Source organism: Arachis hypogaea, chromosome 12, assembly GCF_003086295.3.
Source record: "Arachis hypogaea cultivar Tifrunner chromosome 12, arahy.Tifrunner.gnm2.J5K5, whole genome shotgun sequence".
NCBI classification, from domain to species: domain Eukaryota; kingdom Viridiplantae; phylum Streptophyta; class Magnoliopsida; order Fabales; family Fabaceae; genus Arachis; species Arachis hypogaea.
The window spans coordinates 24333824-24357088 of NC_092047.1; the positions used below are offsets into that span (position 1 = coordinate 24333824).

At 35.4% G+C, this 23265-nt stretch overlaps 2 protein-coding genes across 2 annotated transcripts; both read right to left on the reverse strand.

The window, feature by feature from the left end:
- Positions 1 to 304: 304 nt before the first annotated feature.
- LOC112727170 (alcohol dehydrogenase class-3) lies at positions 305 to 5134 on the reverse strand. Its single transcript, XM_025776839.2, has 9 exons — positions 4671 to 5134; positions 4410 to 4546; positions 3654 to 3700; positions 3214 to 3539; positions 2281 to 2363; positions 2121 to 2196; positions 1256 to 1413; positions 760 to 921; positions 305 to 599 (listed from the first exon to the last, which is right to left on the reverse strand). The coding sequence occupies exons 1-9, from the start codon at positions 4702 to 4704 to the stop codon at positions 483 to 485; spliced, it is 1140 nt and encodes a 379-aa protein (XP_025632624.1). The 5' UTR covers positions 4705 to 5134; the 3' UTR covers positions 305 to 482.
- Positions 5135 to 11973: 6839 nt separating this feature from the next.
- Positions 11974 to 16800, reverse strand: LOC112727171 (uncharacterized). Its single transcript, XM_025776840.3, has 9 exons — positions 16446 to 16800; positions 16253 to 16327; positions 15776 to 15862; positions 14721 to 14777; positions 14216 to 14308; positions 12914 to 12986; positions 12699 to 12774; positions 12535 to 12625; positions 11974 to 12387 (listed from the first exon to the last, which is right to left on the reverse strand). Exons 1-9 carry the CDS (start codon positions 16494 to 16496, stop codon positions 12268 to 12270), a joined length of 723 nt encoding a protein of 240 aa, XP_025632625.1. The 5' UTR covers positions 16497 to 16800; the 3' UTR covers positions 11974 to 12267.
- Positions 16801 to 23265: the final 6465 nt, after the last annotated feature.

The following is a 23265-nucleotide window of genomic DNA, read 5'->3' on the forward strand; positions in this document are numbered from 1 at the left end:
AGAATGTGATTTTATCATTCTAGTCTTTTAGAGTCTTTTGCCTAAATTGTAATCTTTTAAAAGTGTAAAATAGTTATTTGCTCATGAAAGTATATGCAACAATTATATTAAATAAAATGAATACAAATATTTGCTCAGACAGTATACGTAACCCCAATATCTTAAACAAAATGAATACAAATAACATATAGCTATTTTTATAATCGAGACCAGTACAAAACATGTCATTTTTTTGTAAAGAAAAGAAAAGTGAAAAGAAAATTATATGTAGTGTGTGATGAACTTTGTATCATGTGCAAAAGGATTTTCGTTGTAACGATATCATTAACATTGCAAAGGCTTCTTGATGAAATAATACAAGTTCGAAAAGAGATAAATGAAGATACAATTCATATTTTAAATTTATTATTAAAAAGCCATGAAAATGATCTTACAAATTTTACACTCATGAAAAAACACAGAAATCAGCATAACACCTCAATTCATACATGCAATGCAAGAACACAACGGAGACACCCTCCTTCATGCAAAAGGTCAAATGCTTTGTTAATCTCAGGAAGGTTCAAACTGTGTGTAATGTACTCATCAACCTTGATTTCCTGCAAACAAGTGTAGACCAATCAATATAGTAAGGTATGAAATGTAATTTATTTACTAATATCTATATCATAAACTAAAAACACATTGTACATTTTCAAGTATATTGGTTTAAATGATTTTGATGCATAAAATAGGACACTAGTTAAAAAAACCTTTTACCTTCTTCATGTACTTGTCAACAAGCCAAGGTACTTGTGACCTGCTCTTGAAGCCTCCGAAAGCTGTTCCTTTCCAGACTCGCCCGGTCACCAACTGGAAGGGCCGAGTCGATATTTCTTGACCTGATGCTGCAACACCTACAATTACTGATGTACCCCAGCCCTGAAATTTTCAACAAGAAACATATGTTTTCTTATGGCTTAAATGTAAACATAATTTATAATGGAATACTATGGTATCATCCAATCCATATAGTATCATTGACATACAATGAAACATGTAAAACTTTCTTCTCTCTTTCAAAATCACTTCTAGAGGAACTATCAAACACAAATCACTTTACATTAAAATCAGTTCTGCCGGAATTCATTCACCTAGAACCAATTCTACAAATGCAGAACCAAACATTAACAGTTATTTTTTTTTCTTGTTTACAGTGGCCATAATGTGATTATATGAACAATGCAACTAACAATGAGGTATTAGCAGCACTCACTTTATGGCAGCATTCCAAAGCAGCTCTCATCACCGAGACATTTCCAATGCACTCAAAGCTGTAATCAACTCCACCATCTGTGAGATCAGCTATGACCTGCTGAATTGGCTTTTCATGCTCCTTTGGATTGATAAACTCTGTGACTCCAAAATTCTTTGCTGCAAAGTAAAAACTATAACAAGTTCAATAACAGTAAGAAACTTATAAGATGAACACTATCTTCATCGTGTCCTTTCTCAAATAGAAACTGAATAGAACCAGAACTCAGAGCAAGCAAAAGAATTTGAAGTTTTATTAATACATTACTAGACTTTTGTTGTATTTATTGAACATAACTTATACTTCTTAATTGTTTTCTTTATGATCTACATATGTCATTTTACTATTTCTATATTTTATTAATTTGTTTCTGAATCATACGATACGAAATGGTTGATTCACGACTCAAAAAATTATCAAATGATTTACAAATTGAAAAATATGATTCTTATACTGAGTCTACAACTATTACAAAAGAAGGAATAAACCAATAAAATATAATACAAACCAATAGAGAAATTATATCACTCATATAATGGCCATAGATTCCAATTTGAAAATGAAATTCTTTTGCGTAGACTCGTGTGCGAAGGGGGATGCAGGGGAAAGGGGGGGGGGGGATGGAATTATTTACTTTTCGTCCTTTGTCAGATGGCCTAAAATTTTGTTTCAATTGTACTGTCAGACACCAGGTTATATGTGAAGACACAAAAGTTGGAAACATATTTGTCAAACAATATGGAGATATCAAAACCAGATCACTCTACAACAACAGGCAGATTTTGTGAAAATCACGTCAAGCAATTTTTTATTATGTAGTATGTACCTCTTTCAAACTTATTGCGATCGATATCTATGCCAATAATCCGTGATGCACCGGCAGCTTTTGCACCCTCCGCAACCTATCAAGTATAATTGTGAGTCATAATATATAGAAGCTTGATGGAGACACTGCAAAATCTAATATTGTCTTTTTGGAAACTTACAGCAAGACCAACAGTTCCAAGGCCAAAAACAGCAACAATTGAACCTGCTTCCACCTTTGCTGTGTTCCAAACAGCTCCAAGGCCTAAATTTACCAAATTAATCAAATTCAAAATGTGAATTAAGCATAAACTATAAAAATCCAACATAAGTTTAATAAGAAAAGCCATCACACTGCATCAAATTCCACAAATTATTGTCAACCAAACATAATTTCAAAGCAGAATTCTCAATAGGGGACATTGACAAGATAATAGGAACCGAAATATTTGCTTAACAAAGGATATGACGAAAAATCAATCCCAAATATGATCTTCAAAGCCTTCTTGGTTCGTATACAATTTCAAAAGAGAGGGAGATAAAGGATAAGACTGAAAACATTGTTTTAAGATATCAAACAAAATATTTATGTGTTGAATAATAGTCATATAAGGATAATTAAGTGAAGAATATGGAGTAAGTCTTGTATAGCATTTCACTGTTTAATATTTACAAACAAGGTTATGCTAGCGATGAAATGTATTTGTATGGCAACAAAAGAGGAATTTGTTATAATTATCTACGAGAGGGTTGGTAGAATTTTAGGTTCTAAGATCTGTCCTTCACTCTTTTAAGAGCAGAATACTAATAAAGGCCTTTATTGCAGCAGCAGCCTCTTTAAAAAGGATCCAAAGGGATCAAAGGTGTTAATAGCCTCTAAAGCCACTTGTGCTATCACTCTAAAGAGCTTCTCAAGATATATTTCGAAGCGTTTTATTCTGTGGGACAATCTAGATTTTATTCTGCAACCATTATGATCAGGAATCTGTGTAGTTCAACATGCATCAAGATGAAACTAGTTGCAGCTTATACTACTCACAGATAATGCACTTTAAGGATATGCTAAAAGTTGCAAGATCTCAATACAAATTCCATAGAGGATATAACTAACTTACCAGTTGGAACCCCACATCCAAGAAGACAAACTTTATCCAAAGGTGCATTGGGATCAATCTTAGCCACACTAACATCATGAACAACAGTGTATTGACTAAATGTGGAAGTTCCCATGAAATGATAGATAGGCTTTCCATTGACGGAGAAACGACTCTTGCGATCGCTCAGCATGACGCCGACTCCGGTGGCCGAACGGACCTTGCCACAGAGGTTTGTTTTGCCGGATTTGCAGAACTTGCAGTCTCCACATTCAGCTTGGTAGCAGGGTATGACATGATCACCAGGCTGAACTGAAGTAACACCTTCGCCAACACTTTCCACAATCCTATACCAAAACGTAGAACTTCTATTAACAACAATTAAGCATTCCAATGTTTATGCTTTTAATTCTAATCATGTAGCTTAAAATGTATTCTAATCCAAATAAATCTCTGCATACCCAGCAGCCTCATGACCAAGTATACAGGGGAATAGACCTTCTGGATCCTGCAAAAGCAATTAATTGATTTAGGTAGAATAGATTTTAGGGTAAAAGTGATTCTGATAGAGTAAAAAAGTTTCATTTCTCCTAGAATTTTGGATAGAAGTAATAGAATATCACCAAAATTAATATTCCTCCCCGAAAATTGATTCTGGTACCTCTCAACAAGTTTCAACACACACACATGAACCAATCATACTATAACATTCTATCAGAGCAAATACAACAAACACCACCAATGCCCTTACCCACTAAATGAGTTCACCTACTTGAATCAAAGGGCACCATTATGTTCAGTCAAAACGGTAGGTTAACTTACATGCATCATAGATATTATAAACTTGTTGCAATGCATAGTAAAGTCACAACTCATATCAATCATTGTAATATATTAACAATACATCAAAATTAATCTAAACAAAATAGAGATAAAGAGAAACTTTTTTCCTAATTTGTTCACCATTGACTGTACATACATCAGATCCCATAAAATAAAAAAAAAAAAAAAAAGAAAACCAAAAAGCAACTAGTCCCTCCTTCTCAAATTAACTGTCCCTTTTAACTTTTTGATCCGTTAAAAAGTTAATGTATCTAGACACAGCATCAAAATTTCGATGAATCGAAAGAGTGAAAGATACACTTAATTCAAGAATGAGTGAGTAATTAGATACCAAAGTAACAAGAATTTGAGATAAAATGAAAAGATAGTGATACCTTGCCACTCCAAGTATAAGCATCTGTGTGACAGAGAGCAGAGTAGAGAATTTTGATTCTGACCTCTCCAGCCTGCGGTGGTGCCACGTCAACATCCTCAACACTCAATGGCTTGTTTGGTTCCCAAGCCACAGCAGCTTCACAAACAACAACAACAATTAAATCATGTTTCGCTCATTCATTTCAATTCATTCATGTATAAACAACAGAAAAATGAATCACAATTCACGTGAAAAGGAGAAAAGATATATATAGATATACCTTTGCAGGTGATTACTTTTCCCTGTGTAGCCATGGAAATGTAAGACAAGGAAGAAAAGTGATATGAGAAGAGAGAAAGAGAGAGTGAGGGAAATGAAATGAAAGTGAGATTCACGTGAAAGAATTAGGAATTAGGAGAAGCTTGAGTCTAAAAGAGAAAAAACATGAACATGTGAATATGTCAAAATCATAAATGAACAAACAAATCAATTACAGACTCTTCTTTCTCGGAGATAAGAGCTTGTTATCTTCACGTCATCTTGATGTTCCCTCTCAACCGATAAAACAATCCAAATGATAATAATTGATCTATTCACTAATTCACGTGTTATGTTTATGTATGTTTTTTAGTGATAAAAATATTAGGCACATGTGATATAGAATAAATCGCTTTAGAGTTTAATTTTAATACAAAGTGTAAAAATTTTATAAAGTAGTTGAATCATGTTTGCGTTTGGATCAGGGATGGCAATGAGTATACAAGGGTAGGGTTTATAACCAACTTTAACCCGATTTGTAAGTTGAAATTTTTATATAAATTCAATCTTATTTTATTTGTGGGTCGAGAATATCCCAATTCTAATCCTATCCGTTTTTAATTCGCGGATACCCGATCCAACTCCCAGGTTATAAAAAATATACAACATTATTATATAATTTGATAATAATTTAAAATAGAACTGACTTTTATGTAAAAAAGAAAAAGTATTAAATTACTAGTTAATAATTTTTTTTTAGTGGCTAAGAATCTTTTGTATTTAGTGAGAGATTTTTGGTTCAACATCCACTTAAGACATATTTTTATATAAGTATATAACATGTACATATATAGGGTGCGAGTTGGTCGAGTAGGGTTGAGACTGAACCCTCATCCTACCCGACCTGCACGAGAACTATACCTACACCCTACCCTATCCGCTGCGGATCGGGTTGATAACCCTACCTGACTAGATGAGGTCAGCTTGAAAATCCGCGGGTAGGGTACGTGTTGCCACCCCAAATTTGGATTATATTTTAAATAATAAATTTAAAAATTAGTAACTTTTATTTAGGATTAATAATGGATGAGAAGAGATAAGATTTAAGCTCTATGGTAACTCTTTTACGAGTAAATACTCATTTGTTCCTGTAGAATTTTTTATTCAACACTTTAGTCTCTGACAAATTTATATTTTCTAAAAGTCCTTGAGAATTATTCTCATTGGACAAATTGATCCCTCAGTCGCTTTGAATCAATTTTTCTACATGCGTGTTGGACAAATAAATTCCTAATAAATTATATTATAAAATAATTAGATTTTCAAAGAATACACTCTAAAACAAATTAGTTTGCCTTTAAAATGATGCAAAGATTAACCTATCCAATAGAAATAATTCTTAAGGACTTTTGAAAATAAAAATTTGTTGAGAATAATCTAAAATTTCTTAAAAATTAATTTGGACATTTATTCTTCTTTTACACTAATAAAATAATAATGAACGAAAATTAAATTCTTAAAATTAATATATCTAAATTACAGTGCACCATAGCAACATTAATATTTGAATTAGAAAATAGAAATACAATAAGCAAAATATAATTTCTTAAAAAAAAAACAGAAGAAACGTCGATTTAAATTTTTTTTCATGACTGCGGCAGTATATTATTATTAGAAAAGCTCTACATCCATGTGATTTTTTTATCCAAGTTATCCAAGTAACTTCCTCAGCATGCGCATTCCTCCCTCCCTCAGTCATTTGTTATACACGCGCCTCATATAACGTAAACCTTATACTGCGTGATAAACCTTTCTCAACGTAAACATTCTGCTTCAACCTACTGCGTGATAAATCTTTTTCAACGTAAATCTCTTCTCGCGTTTTCGTTCTTCAACCTAATAAGCTTCGTCGTTCTTCACTGTTCGCGTTTTCTTCTTCTTCGTCGTTCTTTTTCTTCTTCGTTTTCTTCTTCAATTTACAATTCTGAATGGAATCAATGAATTATTCAACTTCAAATAAGTTGAATGAGAACGATCTGGTTTATTCTTCTGAAATGAATCATGCTGATGAGGTTTGGATTGTTTAATTTTGAATCGAATTGAATGGAATGCGATTGTTAATTTTATTTAAATTGAATTCAATGGACGTAGGTGTTTTTGACTTTGAATTGAATTGAATTGAATTGATAATATCTAAATTGTAGACAGAGGTGTTTCGAATTTGCTTTTGTATAATGCATTATGTTTCGTTCACTAAGTACTATACAATTATTTCACTGTGAGTATCTGTTCGGTTCGGTAAGCATAGAGGAGTTTGAATTTATTTTAATACACTGGATTATGTTTCGCTCACTCAGTACTTGTCCACTCAGTACTATAAAGTTGTTTCACCATGAGTACGTGTTCGGCTCGGTATGTAGAAAGGAGTATGTAAAAAAGATTAGAGGAACATATATATTGTATTATGTTTTATTCACTGAGTACTAAATAATTGTTTCACCGTAATGACGTTTTCGGTTCACCGTGCATACCAACTGTGTTGTGGATGAAAAATTTGTCCCAAAGGTGGGGATGATTTTTAAGACACTAGAAGAAGCTGCAAAGTTCTATAAACATTATTCCAAACTTGCCGGTTTTTCTACCAAAATAAAGAACATGACTCGGGATGGAGATAAAATTAAGAATCAACTAATCGTATGTACTAGAGAGGGGAGATGGAAATCCAAGATATCTCCAACTCTAAAGATAAACCCCTCAGCCGGGTTAAACTGTCTAGCCAGGCTTTATGTACACATAATGAAGGACGTCGGTCTTTGGACAATTTCCAAAGTTGTTCTAAATCACTCACATCCTTGCTGTCCAGACCGGGCAGAGATGCTCAAACAACACAGGGAGCTTAGCATGTTTGTGCGTCGCACCATCGAAACCCACAAGGAAGCTGGAATCAGACCGAGCAAAATTTACCAATCATTTGTGGCAACAGCTGGCAGCCACCGTGAATTAAGTTTTATAGAAAAAGATGTGAGGAATTACATCACAAGGGAAGCACGAAATATTTTTGAAGAAGACGATGCCAAAGAATTTGGGAAGTACCTACTAAGAATGAAAGAGAAGAACCAAAATTTCTTCTTTGAGCTCAACCTTGAAGGCCATCACTGCATTAAAGATGCATTCTGGGCCGATGTAAGAAGCAGGGCCGTATTTGAGTATTTTGGAGACGTGATTTCATTCGACACCACCTATAACACAAACAGGTATTTCGTTCAGTCACATATATTTTCATGTTCAGTGCGTGTACATCTTTCGGTTCACCACGGTCTGGGTGTGCTTATTTATGCAGGTACAATTTGGTTTTAGGTTCTTTTATGGGCGTGAATCACCACGGCCAGTCGACACTTCTCGGATGCGCACTGATGAAAAATGAGGACTTCCAATCATTCAAATGGCTATTTGAGTGTTGGCTACGTTGTATGGGAGGGAAGGCACCAAAAGGCATTCTTACCGATCAATGCGCATCGATTCAAAGGGCAATTGAGCTGTGCATGCCAACAACAATTCACCGGTGGTGCATCTGACACATCATGAAGAATATCCCAAACAAACTAAACGGCTACAAGCAACACGACAAAATTAATCAAGAGATGAGCTATGTTGTTTGAAACTCATACACAAAAGACGTATTTGATAGAAACTGGAACGATTTCATCACAAAGTACGGCCTTGAAGGCAACAAGTGGCTGTCAGGTAACCGAGGTTTCAATTCGAATTATTTTCATGCCCATACCTTTTTTTTTCAAAACATGCATTGTTCTCGGTTCACCACACCATATTGGTTTTGTTTGTTATGCAGAGCTATACAAGGATTGGCATATATGGATTTCAGTTTACTTGGATCACCACTTCTGGGCCGGGATGAGAAGCACACAAAGGAGCGAGAGCATGCATTCATTTTTCAACAAGTTCATTACACGTAACAGCTTCTTGAGACAATTCGTGAAGCAATACGACAATTGCCTAGCAAGCAGAGAGAAAACAGAGAGAGAATTCGATGCTGCAGATTTTCACACCGTAATACCTTGTGCAACAAAATTAGCAATAGAGGCCTAGTTTCAACACGTGTATACCCACAAGAAGTTCAGGGAAGTTCAAGCACAATTCAGAGGTAAAGTGAGCTGTATCACAAGATCAATGCATTCCACCCTAGGTTTCATACGAAGTCGTAGAGTAGGTTTCTAACTCGACATTCAACAAGTTTTTGGTCACGTACGACGCAGTATCATGAGAGGTAAAGTGCCAGTGCTTGCTGTTCGAGTCAAGAGGCATATTTGTGACGCCATTCCCTGAGCGTCCTAAGCTTTGAGCGAGTGGATAACGTTGCACCGAAATACATATTGGAACGCTGGAGCAAGAACATAAAGAGGAGGCACACACATCAAGAGCAGCCAAGATGAGCCTCTATTGGAGCCAAGAAGTAAGAGATTCGACGAATTGCTGTTTCGATCGTACAATATATGCGAATTTGCATCTGAGTCCGAGGAGTTGACCGGAATTCTGCACCGAGCGTTTGACAAGGTCATGGCGGAGACGCAAGAATATCAAGAGAGAAGCAAAGAAAAAAGTTTATTATCCCACGAAGAAGTGACATTGAGCGAGGTGAACGACCTTCAAATCCCGCCACGCGTCAAAACAAGAGGTCGGCCCAAGAACAGACTTGGATCAAACCTGGAAAAAAAGATCTCAAATGCCACAAAGAAAAAGAAAAAGACAGCTCCAAGTGAGGTAAAATTGACTTGCTTTCGATTAGGTAAAAATTCATTTGTGCATTTGCTAATATACGATTAATTATGTCTTTTGTAGTTGAACCTTTTAGATTGTGGATCATCGATTCAGTCAAGCTCCACTCTTTACGATGCATTAGATATGCATTTTCCCAGAGAGAATTATAGGAGTTTTAGTTTTTATTAATATAAATTTCAGTTCACTGCATTTTAATTTTTTATTAATATAAATGTCAGAGTTCAGGTGTTTCTGAAACTAAAAACTGGTAGAAATATTTTATTATAATTAGTTTTCTGCTATATTGATATATGCAGTTTTTCGATTCGTCTAGTGTATTAATTTCTAAGGAATATAAACAATGAAAAGGTTAATATTGAATAATTAAAATTTGTTCTGGGAAACGGGACTCAGGTGTAGTGCTAGTTACATTTAAACATGTTTTTCGTGTTATTAATTAAACAAAACTTATTAAAAGAATCTAAAAGAGTAACATAAATAATTTTAACTTACATTGGTGGAGTTTTAAAACTCTTTCTTGGATGGATTTTCTTTTTTCTAAAATATTTTACCGTGCTTTTCGGGGTATTTTTCAGGAAAAAAAAGATAACAAATTAAAATTAGAAACCTAGATTAGGGGTTAGTGTTTAGGATTTTAGGGTTTTAGGGGTGAGGGTTTTGGGTTTTGGGTTTTGGGTTTTAGGGTTTATAGGTTCAGTGTTCATGGTTCATGGTTCAGGGTTCAGGGTTTAAGGTTTAAAGCTTAGGATTTAGCGGTTAGGGCTTAGGGTTTAGGGGTTTAGGGTTTAAGGGTTCAGGGTTCAGGGTTTTGGGTTTAGGATTTTAGGGGTTTTGGGTTTTAGGGGTTTAGGGTTTATAGGTTCAGGGTTTAGGGTTCAGTGTTCATGGTTTAAGGTTTAGGGTTTAGTGTTTAGGGCTTAGGGTTTAGGGGTTAGGACTTAGGGTTTAGGGGTTCAGGGTTTAGGGTTCAGGAGTTCAGGGGTTTAGGGTTCAGTGTTTAGGGTTTATGGTTCAAGGTTCAGGGTTCAGGGTTTAGGGTTTAGGGTTTAGGGTTTAGGATTTAGTGTTTAGGGCTTAGGGTTTAGGGGTTAGAGTTTAGTGTTTCTGAAACTGAATACTGATAGAAACATTTTTTTATAATTAGCTCTCTGAATTTCTGTACAGTGTGTTCGTAACTTTCGGTTCGACCAGTGTATTAATTTCGGTTCACTGTGTTTTTTTGGTGTTCGTAATGTATTGGAAAATACACTGATTGCAATCACTGAGAACCTGTTCACCATTGTGTTGTTGTGTTTTGCTGTAATGAAAAAATTTGGTTAATACTTCAGGCAATACACTGAAAAGCACAAGCATGCAGTAAATATCAAGTTCAAAGACCTAGTTACACTATCCACTGAACTGAATGAAAATAAGAACAAATTTGATTCAAAGCCCTAGTTATATTGTAAAAATGCAATCAGAATAAAGCCTAAACCCTGAACACACTAAATAACTAGTGAATGAGAATAACCAAGCCCACCGAACCGAATACAATCCATGTGGTGAATAAATCATTATAAGCTTTCAATTATTATAAATTGTATTTCTTTATGCAATAGAAGTTAACTGAATAGAGTAACAATCAAGTTCAAAGACCTAGTTACACTATCCACTGAATTGAATGAAAATAAGAACAAATTTGCCCTAGTTATATTGTAAAAATGCAATCAGAATAAAGCCTAAACCCTGAACACACTAAATATGAAGTGAATGAGAATAACCAAGCTCACCAAACCGAATACAATCCATGTGGTGAATAAATCATCATAAGCTTTAAATTATTATGAATAGTATTTCTTCACGCAAAGCCCTAGTTATACTGTAAAAATGCAATCACAATACGTTAATCTACTGAACGAAGCAAATCAATCCAGTAATCCTAAAATACAACTAGGAGAAACCCTACATTGCAAGATTTCAAATGAACAGTAGTTTTTCTCATACCATTGGTAGTCTTTGTTGTTGTTTTCGTTCGTTTTTGCTTGTTTGTAGCGAAATCTTGTTGCGATTCTTCTCCAATAGTAGTTTCCCCAGAGAACGTGACTGAAGTTTGATTTTGAGAGAGATTTAAAGAGAATGAGTGTTTTCGTATAGCAGTTTCGTGTTGAAGAAGAGATAACGTTTCTTCATAATGAGTGCAAAGTAACAAAGGGGTTTTCGAACGCGTGTTTTCACGCTTTATTAATGCGCGTGACTCTATTTAAGCTTGGGCCAACTTGGTTACATAGTTACATAGATGTGTAGCAAGCCTGTTATTATATAGTCTGTTGACTTTAATGTTAATTTTTTAAAAAAAATGCGATCATGAATTTGACTGGTTTGAACTTTGAAGAGAGTAAATAAATAAAGTTTCTAATAGTTTTATTATGTGAAAGACTCGGGCCTTGGGCTTCAATAAGTTGCATTTCTAATTTTAAATTGCACCGTGCATCTCTTAAGTCAACACATGTATTTTGCAGTTTATGTTGCACTACACACCTTGAATAATCTTCACTGTAAATGGGTTTGTTCATAGCTGTTTCTGCAACCGTTGGATCAAGAGCCCCCAAAAATCCTCAAAGTTTATCACATTTTCAGACTTCTAAGCAAAATTGAATATGCAAGTGCATCTGTGCTAGGTGCCTATAATATACGTGACCTCTTTTAAGCCCAAACTTGAACGGGGAAGAAATTTTACATTACACTAAATCATAAACTACTAGTTAAAGAAGTGCAATCTACACCAAATTAAGGAACCTAAAATAAATTCAGAAACCTAGCTTTTTCATGTATGAACAGCACTGTTACTGGATCCTTTGCAACAGCTTCTCAACCATTATTCTCTGCTGAGCCCCACTCAACGACTCTGAGTTCATAATTGCATTAGATACAATGATAGTTGTAGAAGGAGATGCTGAATTCACCTAAATGCAACAATTATATGAAAAAGAAAATCTGAAATTAGAATAGAATGTCTCTTCACAAGAGTAGCCTAACATGGTGGGAAAAAAAACAACAGATAGCATCAAATGGGAACATAGGGCACAATGAGAGTAGAGGAGTATGCATACCCAAACACGTCCATTTAAACCAACTGCTATCTCAAAAGACAGCTTCTTCCCTAAAGCTTCTAGTACAGGACATGTTGGCGAGCTGAGAAGCCTGCAAATGAGACGACTGTCACGTCAAGATATGTGAAAATAATGGACGAAATGGCAGCGACAATGAGACTTACGTTCTTGAGAGGCCAGTTGAACATTCAAACATAAAACCCTCTTTCAAGGCACCATATTCTGCTGCTCTCCCGGTTGCTAAACAAACACCAAAATGAAATTTTTTTAAAAAAAAAAAACACTATAGATAAATAAGCATAAACAAAAAACTTAAACCAACTCCCAAAAAATTTGACAAAAGGTATCAACCAAAATAGTCTGAGGATATGTTACGAACCATCAGTACATGACAGCTCTGGATTCATTCCAGGGTTTGCTTTCACAACTCGCACATAAATCAATGTACCTGCCTGCAAAAGGAAGCATTAGGCACAAGAAAAACACAATATGCAAAATACAACTGGCTAGCCAATATATACGCCTTTTTATCACTAATAGGAAAAATGACAGTTCCAAGTGTGAGTTTACTAGCACAATAAAAAAAAGAAGGCAGCAGGAAAATGAACAGCATTTAATATATGTTACTAGCTGATTGAATCTAACATATTAGGTAGAACACATTTTCCGAAGAATGAATTATTAAATTTGTTCAAACTTCAAACTATCACAACACTGGTAATTTGTGCAAAATACTAGCACAATATGTACAGCTAATAAAGTACTCTTTGTTCATAGTTCATATCGCACCCTGACATGTCTTTCAAACATGAATGAAATTGAAATGCTGATTCATTCTTGTATTTATATAAATATGACAAGAGGCAATGTATACGATGCTGCAAGGTGCAAGAGTAGAAGCAATCCTATATTCCATTAGAAGAAATCATGTATCTAAGTATCCGCCAAAGGAATTATTCTACAAAGAAATACATAACACACTGCATATCACCCACTAGTAATGGTCTCCCATCATCTACAAAAATGATGACAATGATGGCTTGAAAGCTCCATACTACATAAGATTCTTGCTATTCCTTTGGTTGTTCCATCTTTCTTTGGTACTAGTGCTAAAATCACTCTGAAGAAAAGAAAAGAATTGTGACAAAGCTACCAAAATTATGACCAAGCTATCATGGTTGCTGATCAAATCTTAGGAGTTAGACTCCTGAATAATTAACTCAGTCAAATATTTAATTTTCTCTTTCAGCCACAACTAATCACAGTTGCTTGTGCCCAAAAGTTAGTATAGAGAAATTCAATTTTGTCCTTATCCTTCCTACATTGAGTAATTCTGATCTCTAAATGTGTATGTAATCTTTTACATAAATAATATAGGAGCATATATTGATATTCAATATAATAAATCATACTTAGTGTGTGCTGTACCAATTGTTCATAAATATTTTAATTATTTCGTAAATTTGTTAATAATTATAAGGAAAGTAGTAATATAATGGTCAGCACTTGAAAACTCAGACTGAGGATCAAGCTTAAATATGTTATGCTTTACATAATCACATGAAACAGGTCCTCAATTGCAAAAGAAAGTAAAATTAAATTGCACAAACCGATTAAGTTTACAACAGTTCAATGAGAAGATTACTTCTCGTAATAAAATCACAGGCATTTTTACACATACCTCAAATTTGGGTATATTTCTTCTGGTTCCTCCTTCGAATGCAAGCACTGGCAGAAATGCTAATGAAGGCCCTTTTATGTCTACAAGAAAGTTCTGCAAGAGTATTCACATTTTTATATCATATAAAAATAATTCCTAAAATGAGAAACAAGAGTAAATTGACAAAAAAAAAAAATCGAGCAAGTTATAATTGTATATGACAGGAAATATAAATCACAGAAAACTAATAATGTTGCAAACAACCTGTACCTGATAATATCTGGAAACTAATTCCAATGAAAGGGGACCACCACCATGATGTTGTTAATTTTCTTTTCTTACGAGTTATTCAAGAATAATGGATTAAGACTCGCAATCAGAAACAAATGCTCAAGAATTGACTCACATTAAACTTTGAAGCATGGAAAATGATGGTGGGAGGACATATGCAATCATAAAAGATGCAGTTTGACTAGCAAACTAAAAGACCTAAAAGCTTGAAGATAACAGCAGAAAGTCAACTTACATCTGATCTAGAGTCTACAACAATTCCAAGGACAGAATCTTCTGCATGGGGCACATACTGCAGAAATAACATGATCAGAAATCTAGAATCTTAAACAAGAAAATATATTGTTTCATTATTTGCAGATAGAAATTTTTATTACTCTGTGCACGACAGAAAAAGAAGATAACTTATATAAAATTTTACTGACATGAGATAACTAAAAAAAGGAAATCCAAATGCAGTAGGAGATAGTCTACTGGCTGAATGCAAACAAGTACTAACTTTATTACATACTAAATTCATTCTTGAGACTTTAGCTTACAGCCTAAACCAAGAGATGACTCATGACATAGTATCAAAGTCTCTGTGACCAATTAATCTTGAACTCAATTATTGTTGCCTACCATTCTTGAAAAAAGATTAAATATATAAATTAAACTTCAAAGAAGTTAAAGTGAACATATGCATTACTTAAGCTTCAACTCCAATAGACTCTGTGAAATGGCATGTTAGTTATAAAATCACTAAAATGCCTCTATTCAACTATTAAGCTTTTAGAAGAACATGCATGGATATGAGTATCAAAAAGACACCATGTGGAAAATGTAAAATTAAGCAATGTTTTTAAGCTATAACCAAATTTTGTGGGTGGCAGCAAATCGTGATAAAAGCATGATAAAGGATATCCAAAGCAAGCAAGACAGAAAGTTGTACACAAATTTCATACAAATGATGAACTTCAAACACAACAAAAATAAAAGTTAACACTGATAAATGGAATTACAACCACAATAGATGAACCGGCTTAATACTCTTTCTGCAGATCAGATTTACCTAGCTATTAAAAGAAGCAAGATAAACAAATCGCTGTAACTAAAGAAACACATGCTTGATTTTCTGCCATAAAGTATAGCAATGTTTGACAAAAATAGAGAAAGTATACAAAATAAAAATCCCAAAATGAAGTGAACCGATAATACTGGGCAATCATCATTCTAAGGATTAAACATGAAAATCAGAAGGCATGCCTTTACAGACACATATACAACATCAAACAACAAGATCACACTCACCCTTTTCTGAGAACTTTCAACCCAATATTTATTAGGTTTCGAGAACCTTAGCTTGCCAGCCTTCATTACCGAAATTGCATCACAGTCCTAGAAGAATTGTTACAGGAAAAGATGGTAAGAACAAAAACTGCCTAAGTACTCACATTATTACAGTGACATTTACATCATTTACTATGCATAGTGAAGCTCTAATGGATCAAATAAAAAGGTAAAAATCCCACCAATTTCACTGTTGTCAGGTCCCTAATCTTGATATCCACTATCAGAAGAAGAAAAGCCACTTCCAAATAGAGAAATTTTACACTTCAATCTTCAAAATTAACCCCCCCCCCCCCAAAAAAAACAAAAAAAAGAACCATAATAAGTGAGAGTGTGCATTGGAGGCATGTAGCGTGCTAATTTTCTAAGAAGCTTATAACAGATACATGGTGGCTGATTTTTGAAGTGCATTTTTGTTTTTTAAAAGCTATAGCATACCTGATATAGACCTCCTCCAAGCTTAATTGTCTGATTTGTCAAGTTAGAGAGGTCAAGAACCACATCTCCAGGACACTACACAAATATTGGGAAAAAAAATTCCCCAATTTACATAACAGAGAAATGTTAGATATGATCAACTTAACTATTTTCTGCAAACAGAAAAAGGATGTATGTAAGAATGACCACTCACCACTAACTTGTCAACTAAGCTTGTAGACGAACTGGATTGCCTACTTTCCATTTGGTAGAAATTATGCAGGATGGTGGTGGTGACTGGTGCGAGGCTGCGAGTGCAAGAGGAAGAAGGCTGGCTGGGTTGTGGTTGGAGATGGCTGACTGGCTGAAGAAGGGACCAAGTGAGAAATGCAGGGGAGGCTGGGAACTCTGCGTCTCTGTCACTGCCTCCTTGGTGTGGCGTGCCCTAACTCCCGAGGCCAAACCCATACTTTTCAACCGGGTTGAGCGGTTGAGCCAACCCTTGCCATAACCCGGTTGAGTGCATCCAAATGAAATCGGGCCAGATTCGGCCTAAATCCATCGAGTCTAAGCTGGATCCTACATCCTACTAAATGAAAAAGTGAAATTTGACGCACAACTTATTTCAATTTTTTAAATTTTAGTTATTCTTAAATTAGGACTATCCAAATGGATCTGGTTGATATGGGCTTATGGCCTATTTCATGAATTTTTTTTCAAAAATAAGTTACGAAAATAAAAAGTTTAACAAACTCAATCCAATTTTCCCGTAAATTAAACGAGTTGGATCACAAAATAAATAGGTGGAGTCGCTTAACCCGTTTAAATTTTTTATCAATTTTTTTTATTTTTTAATATTTTAACAATATTTTTAACAATTTGACTCAAATACATGAAATTTTAACCAAAATATCTCAAATTCAAACCCAAAAACATATTAAAAAACAAAAACATTTGATCCAAAGTTGGTATTTTAATTCAAAAGTTATTTTTATTTTTTAAATAAAAATCACCTATTTAAACAAAAATAAATAAATAAATAGATTAGTCCATTTAATCTGTCATACTTTTATTTTAGAGATATGTATATACTTGATATATAATTGTCTTATATGTTTAAATAAACGAGCCTAAAACAATAAAGAGAATCAAGTTTAACATTGCTATCCAAATTAGACCATTAAATTTGATTTTTTTTTATTTACGTTGATTGACCAGTTTTCTTTCACTAATTGCTCATATGATGCTAATCTTGTTTTTTTTTTTTTTGGTGACTGAAATAAATTAAACAAAGAAAAACAAAACAAACAAAACAAGAAACTGCCTAAATAGAGGGACAGTCCTGTTCAATACTACTCTTAAACTCCTCCCAAGGTGAAAGAAGCTCCACATGCGAAAGTTGTAACTTCATCGCCATCTTTGCCATAGTATCTGCCACCATGTTTGCATCTCTCATAATCAAACGAAAGTCAACCCGCCAATTCCAATGCATGATATCTCTTATTTTGAGCACCAGTGGATCAATAAACCCAAAACCATCTTGAGTAACAAGATTAAATGCTTCCACACAATCTGTCTCACAAATAACATCTCGTTGACCCACATCCCAAGCTAAGAGATATCCTCTCCAAATAGCAAACAATTCTCCTTGAAGAATACTATTACTCTCAATCATTCCCAAACACCCCCTTTGCCAGCTCCCATTAAAATCTCTAATAACACAAGCAAAACCAACACTATCACCCAAACCAAAATAACTAGCATCACAATTAATCTTAAAAGTACCAATAGATGGGGGATTCCAAAAACCATTTAGAGTAGAGGGAAGGGACATACGTTGTAATTCAAAAATATTCCTAAGCTCCTTTTCTGAAGTTAATGCCAGACAAATCACTTTTTCCGGAGGCCAAGTTTCATGGGATTAAAGATGTCATTATTCCTTACTCGCCATATCCACCAAAGTCCCAAAAAGAACTTGAACGGATGCTCTCTGCTATGATACAAGAACCAGTTCTTCAAATCCAAAGAATGACAAGAAATATCCAACCTATGCCAGACAAGCTGAGCTTTTGGACAATCCCGAATACAATGTAAAACCGATTCCTGGCTAGAAAGACATCTTGGACACCTATCCGATGACGACATCCCTCTTCTAAAGCGAAAACTTGCAGTAGGAAGAGCCTCCTTAAGACACAACCAAGCCAAAAACTTATGCTTTTCCGGAACAAGCTAACGGCAAAGCCAAAGCCAATTCTCCCGCTCCTCCCAACCAAACAGCTGCTTACACAACCACAAGTAACCATCGCATGAGTCATAGACTTTGGCAGCAGACCCACTCCAATACCAACCCACTTCCGGACCTGCTTGTTCATCTGGATTGTAAGAGAGAATATTATCTTTCAGATTTTGAGATAAAGGAGAATAAAGAGTATCCAAATGCCACCTACCAACCGACCAAATATCCTGTATCCGGAGATTCGAATCAGAAATGTGAACATAATCCATCTCATTAGATAACCGTCCTTCTCTCCTCCAGCTAGAAAACCAAAAATTCTGGTTCAAATCTCCAATACACCAAGCAAACCCATCCTTCAACACTTCCCAAGCCTTGCAAAGACACCTCCAAATGGGAGAGTCCTTGTTCTTAGGATAACTAAAACAGTCATATAGAGATGATCGGTATTTGGCATCCAACAATTGGACCCATAGCTTGTTTGGCTGCTGGAAAAAAGTCCAAACTAGCTTCCCAAGAAGAGCAATATTTACACAATAAGGATCTCTAATCCCCAAACCTCCATATTTTTTTGGAGTAACCAGTACCTTCCAACTAATAAGATTCAATCCTCTTCCATCAACTTGTCCTTTCCAAAAAAAATTCCTCATCATAGACTCCAATTTACTAATGATTCCATTGGGAAAAATAGAGACCTGCATCTGGTACGTGGGAATAGCAGTAGCAACAGAATTAACCAAGCAGAGCCTACCAGCCCGATTGAGTAAACTTCCTTTCCAGCTTGCTAGCCTACTCTGAATCTTATCCAGGACACCATTGAAAGCTGAACGAGTCACCCTAGAAAGGCTAAGGGTAACTCCAAGATACTTGCCCAAGTCCTGGACAAATCTGATAGAGGATACCCCAGTAAAAACCTCTTTCCTTGTTGCAGAGACATTCTTGGAGCAAAGCGCTTTAGACTTCTCAACATTAATCTTCATCCCAGATGCTTTGCAAAAAGTCTCTAAAACCAACATCACATTTTGCACTTGTCTCTTTGTAGCTTTACAGAACAGAAGCAAGTCATCCGCAAACATTAAGTGGGATATTCTTGGTCTTCCTCTAGAAATAGCAATCGGCTCCCACAAGCCCAAATCAACCTGATGACTAATAAAGCATGCCAATCGCTCCATACACAACACAAAAAGATAGGGTGACATAGGGTCTCCTTGTCTAAGACCTCGGCTAAGAGTAAAGCCATTCAGACGACTCCCATTCCAAAGAATAGATAAGGAAGAAGCAGTGACACAATTCATAATCAAATTAAGAGTAGGAATAGGAAAACCAAAGCTTTTAAGGGTATGAGCTAAAAACCTCCAGTCAACTCTGTCATAAGCTTTCTCCAGATCAATCTTAAAGGCCAGTGTGCCTTTCTTTGATTTAGTCTTCTTCATAAAGTGGAGGACTTCTTGAGCAATAATGATGTTGTCAGGAGTTCCTCGTCCCAGAATAAATCCTCCTTGAAGCGGGCCAACAATCTCTACAAGATGAGGACGAAGCCTATTAATAAGGACCTTCGTGATGATCTTGTAAACTACATTGCAGAGACTAATCGGCCTGAAATCTTTCATAGATACCGGTGATTCAACCTTTGGAATGAGAACCAGTAAAGTCTCCAACATTCTCGGATCAAGAGGAACACCGGAGAATGCCTGCTTAACCATCTTCCAAACATCAAGACCAATGATCTCCCAATATTCTTTGAAGAAGAAAGCTTGAAACCCATCAGGACTCGGAGCTTTAAAGAGTTCATGTGAAAAACAGCTGCTTTGACTTCCTCCATAGTAACTGGTGCCGTAAGGTTATTGCAAGCTTCCTCATTCAGAGAAGGAAGAGGCACATCACCAAGGCAACCCAAATCAACATCATCCAAATGACAGAATAAGCTTTTATAGAAAGACTCTGCTTCTTGACTCAGAACCTCTGGATCAGTTTCCCACACTCCATCCTTAAGAAAAAGGCCATGAATCTTATTATGCTTCCTTCGCGCAAGAGTTTGAATATGAAAGAATCTTGTATTCCTATCCCCGAACCTTACCCACTGCTCTCTGGACTTTTGGAACCATAGGAGCTCTTCTTGCACTAGAGTATTATTATAATCATCAAGCAACTGTTGCTCTTTCTGACGCAAATAAATATTATCCACCACTTCCAAACGCTTTTGTAAATAATTAATCTGCTGCTCTAATTCACATTTCTTAACAAAAATGTTACCAAATACCTTCGAGTTAAACTCTAGTGAATTCTTCTGTACTTCCGAAAGCTTGCCATGAATTCCTTTATTACCAGACCACCATGACTGGTTCACAATATCCCTATACCCAGGATGAGTAGCCCAAGCAGCAACAAATCGGAAAGGTCGATTCCCTTTAGGCTGAGGACGACCTTTACAACGCACCAGAATAGGGCAATGATCATACTGAAGCCTATTTAAAACTTCTGCATAAGCCTCTGAAGTTTCCAAAAAAAAAACATGGTATACCTTTTAAGTTTAAAGGCTCCATGTGATGTGGAAGAATGTTAGTTCTTTATATTTTATGCGGCCCGAAGATTGAGTATCAAATCAAGTGATAGAATTGAAACTTTTGTAACGTTAACGCCATGAAATAGGTCATTTCCTTCAACAGCACCTAAAGTAGTTCCACCTCAGAGTTGACACTTATTGTAAACTTGAGGATCACTTTTTACTCAATTACTTCTTACCCATATCTTTTTTGCCTTTGGAATTTGGGCAGTGCTACGGTGATGAAAGGAATAATTTTTCTTATATGCTGAAGCAACGTGGAGAGGCTGGTTGGTAGACATGTGTCAAGTTGTTCTCCAAAAAATAGCAACTCTGACTAGAAGCAGAAACAACAGACTATAACAGATAAAGTAGATTAACTAGATAAGTATTATGTTGTGTTAATTATTATGATTAAATGGTTGGGCTATTTTTAGTTGAAGCCCAGTAAGATTTTTTGCAGCTGGATTATTTATTCAACATAAATGGATTGGGATGCTGTCTTCTCCCTCTCTGAGTTTAGTCCCCGTCTAATAATAATAATAATAATAATAATAATAATAATAATAATAATAATAATAATAATAATAATAATAATAATAATAATAACTACTACTACTATGTGAAAGAAGTGTTGAAAGAGTTAGGGTAACCCAGACTCTCTATCGGTGTTAGGAGGGGGAAGGCTGACGACAGTAGACGGTGAAAGGCCTGAGAAAGTGAAGGGTACGAAGGGAAAGGAACGGGAACAGGGCTGATTAGTGTCGGTACCATTTACGCCAATAAATTTTTTCAACAGAACACATGTATTTCGTACGTTAAAGATTATGCTTGGTTGTATGTTTATGCAAGGGTGTGTTTGAGTTGTAAGGTGGAAGAAAAGTTAAAATTAAAGTCCGAGGTTTTTTGTTCACAAAAGAGGATGCGATGAAAAATAAGCAAATAAAATTGATGCCAAATTTTCTTTATTTGTAAGTGTTATTGGGGATTTGTTGGTAATGCATATAATTTGTGATGTAAGATATTTTTCTGACGTAATGATGGCCAAGAATAATTTTTTAGAAATAAAAAGAGCTTGTTGTTATTGTTGCATGTTTGATTGTAAAAATCTTTAGTCTAAGTTGATGAGTAAGTGTAGCGTGCTTTCTTCATATGTCAAAATAAAGTAATATTTAGGATAATTGCACTTAATCCGTAGAAATGCAGGTATATCATGTATTGGGGTAGGTAAGTACTGCAAAGGTGTGGATTAGTGAGTATAGTGTGATGTTGTTCAAGAAACATTATGTTCTGCGACTCAGGTATTGTATTTGGAATTAGTCAATGACACTGGTGACGAGATTTTTTTGTTGCTGTCTTAGTCATCAGTTAATTTTATTATTTATTTTGATGCAATTTTTGTTCCAGGGTAGTCGTTGTTGAATTTATTGAACTCAAAAATTGATTGAAGATTTTAGTGGCTGAGAGTGGATATGAAATGTTGGATGAAGAAGCCGGTGACTATGGAGATGTATTGCAGTTGAGTAAGGAAGAGATAATGAGTAAGGCATTCCGAAGCGATGAAGCAGCATATGAATTTTATAGGAGGTTCGGCAAATATTTTGGTTTTGGTATTCGGAAGGGTGACTCAGGAAAAGATGAAAGTGGAAGGGTTATTTGTAGGAGATTTTTTTTGTAATAGAGCGGGTCTAAGACAACGTCATCACTATGATACGCTAGATAGGCCGAGAGGTCACAGACCGGAAACGCACACAAATTGTGAGGCGAAGCTGTCAGTCTACCTTGATGTGGTCAGTGGTATATGGAAGGTGAGAAAAATAGTATTGGATCATAACCATGATTTAACTCCGGCATATATGGTTCATATGATGACGAATTTTAGAGAAATAAGTTGTTCTGCCAAGGCACAAATATCTGGTATGCAAGCTCATGGTATTCCGACGTCTAAGATTCTGGGGTATATGGCTGGACAGGCTGGTGGCTATTCTCTAATGGGCTTCACTAAGAAGGATGCATACAATTATATTAACAAGGCTAAGCGTGCAAAGATTATAGATAGGGACTCTAATGCCGCTGTTGTATATCTGGAGGGAAAAGCGGGGGCCGATCCGATGTCGATGGCTAGGTATAATTTTACTAAGGATAATATGCTGGCCAATATATTTTGGGCTGACTGTGGCAGTAGAGTTGATTACCAATACTTTGGGGATGCTTTAGCCTTTAATTCGACCTACAAGAAAAATAAATATCGGAGACCGC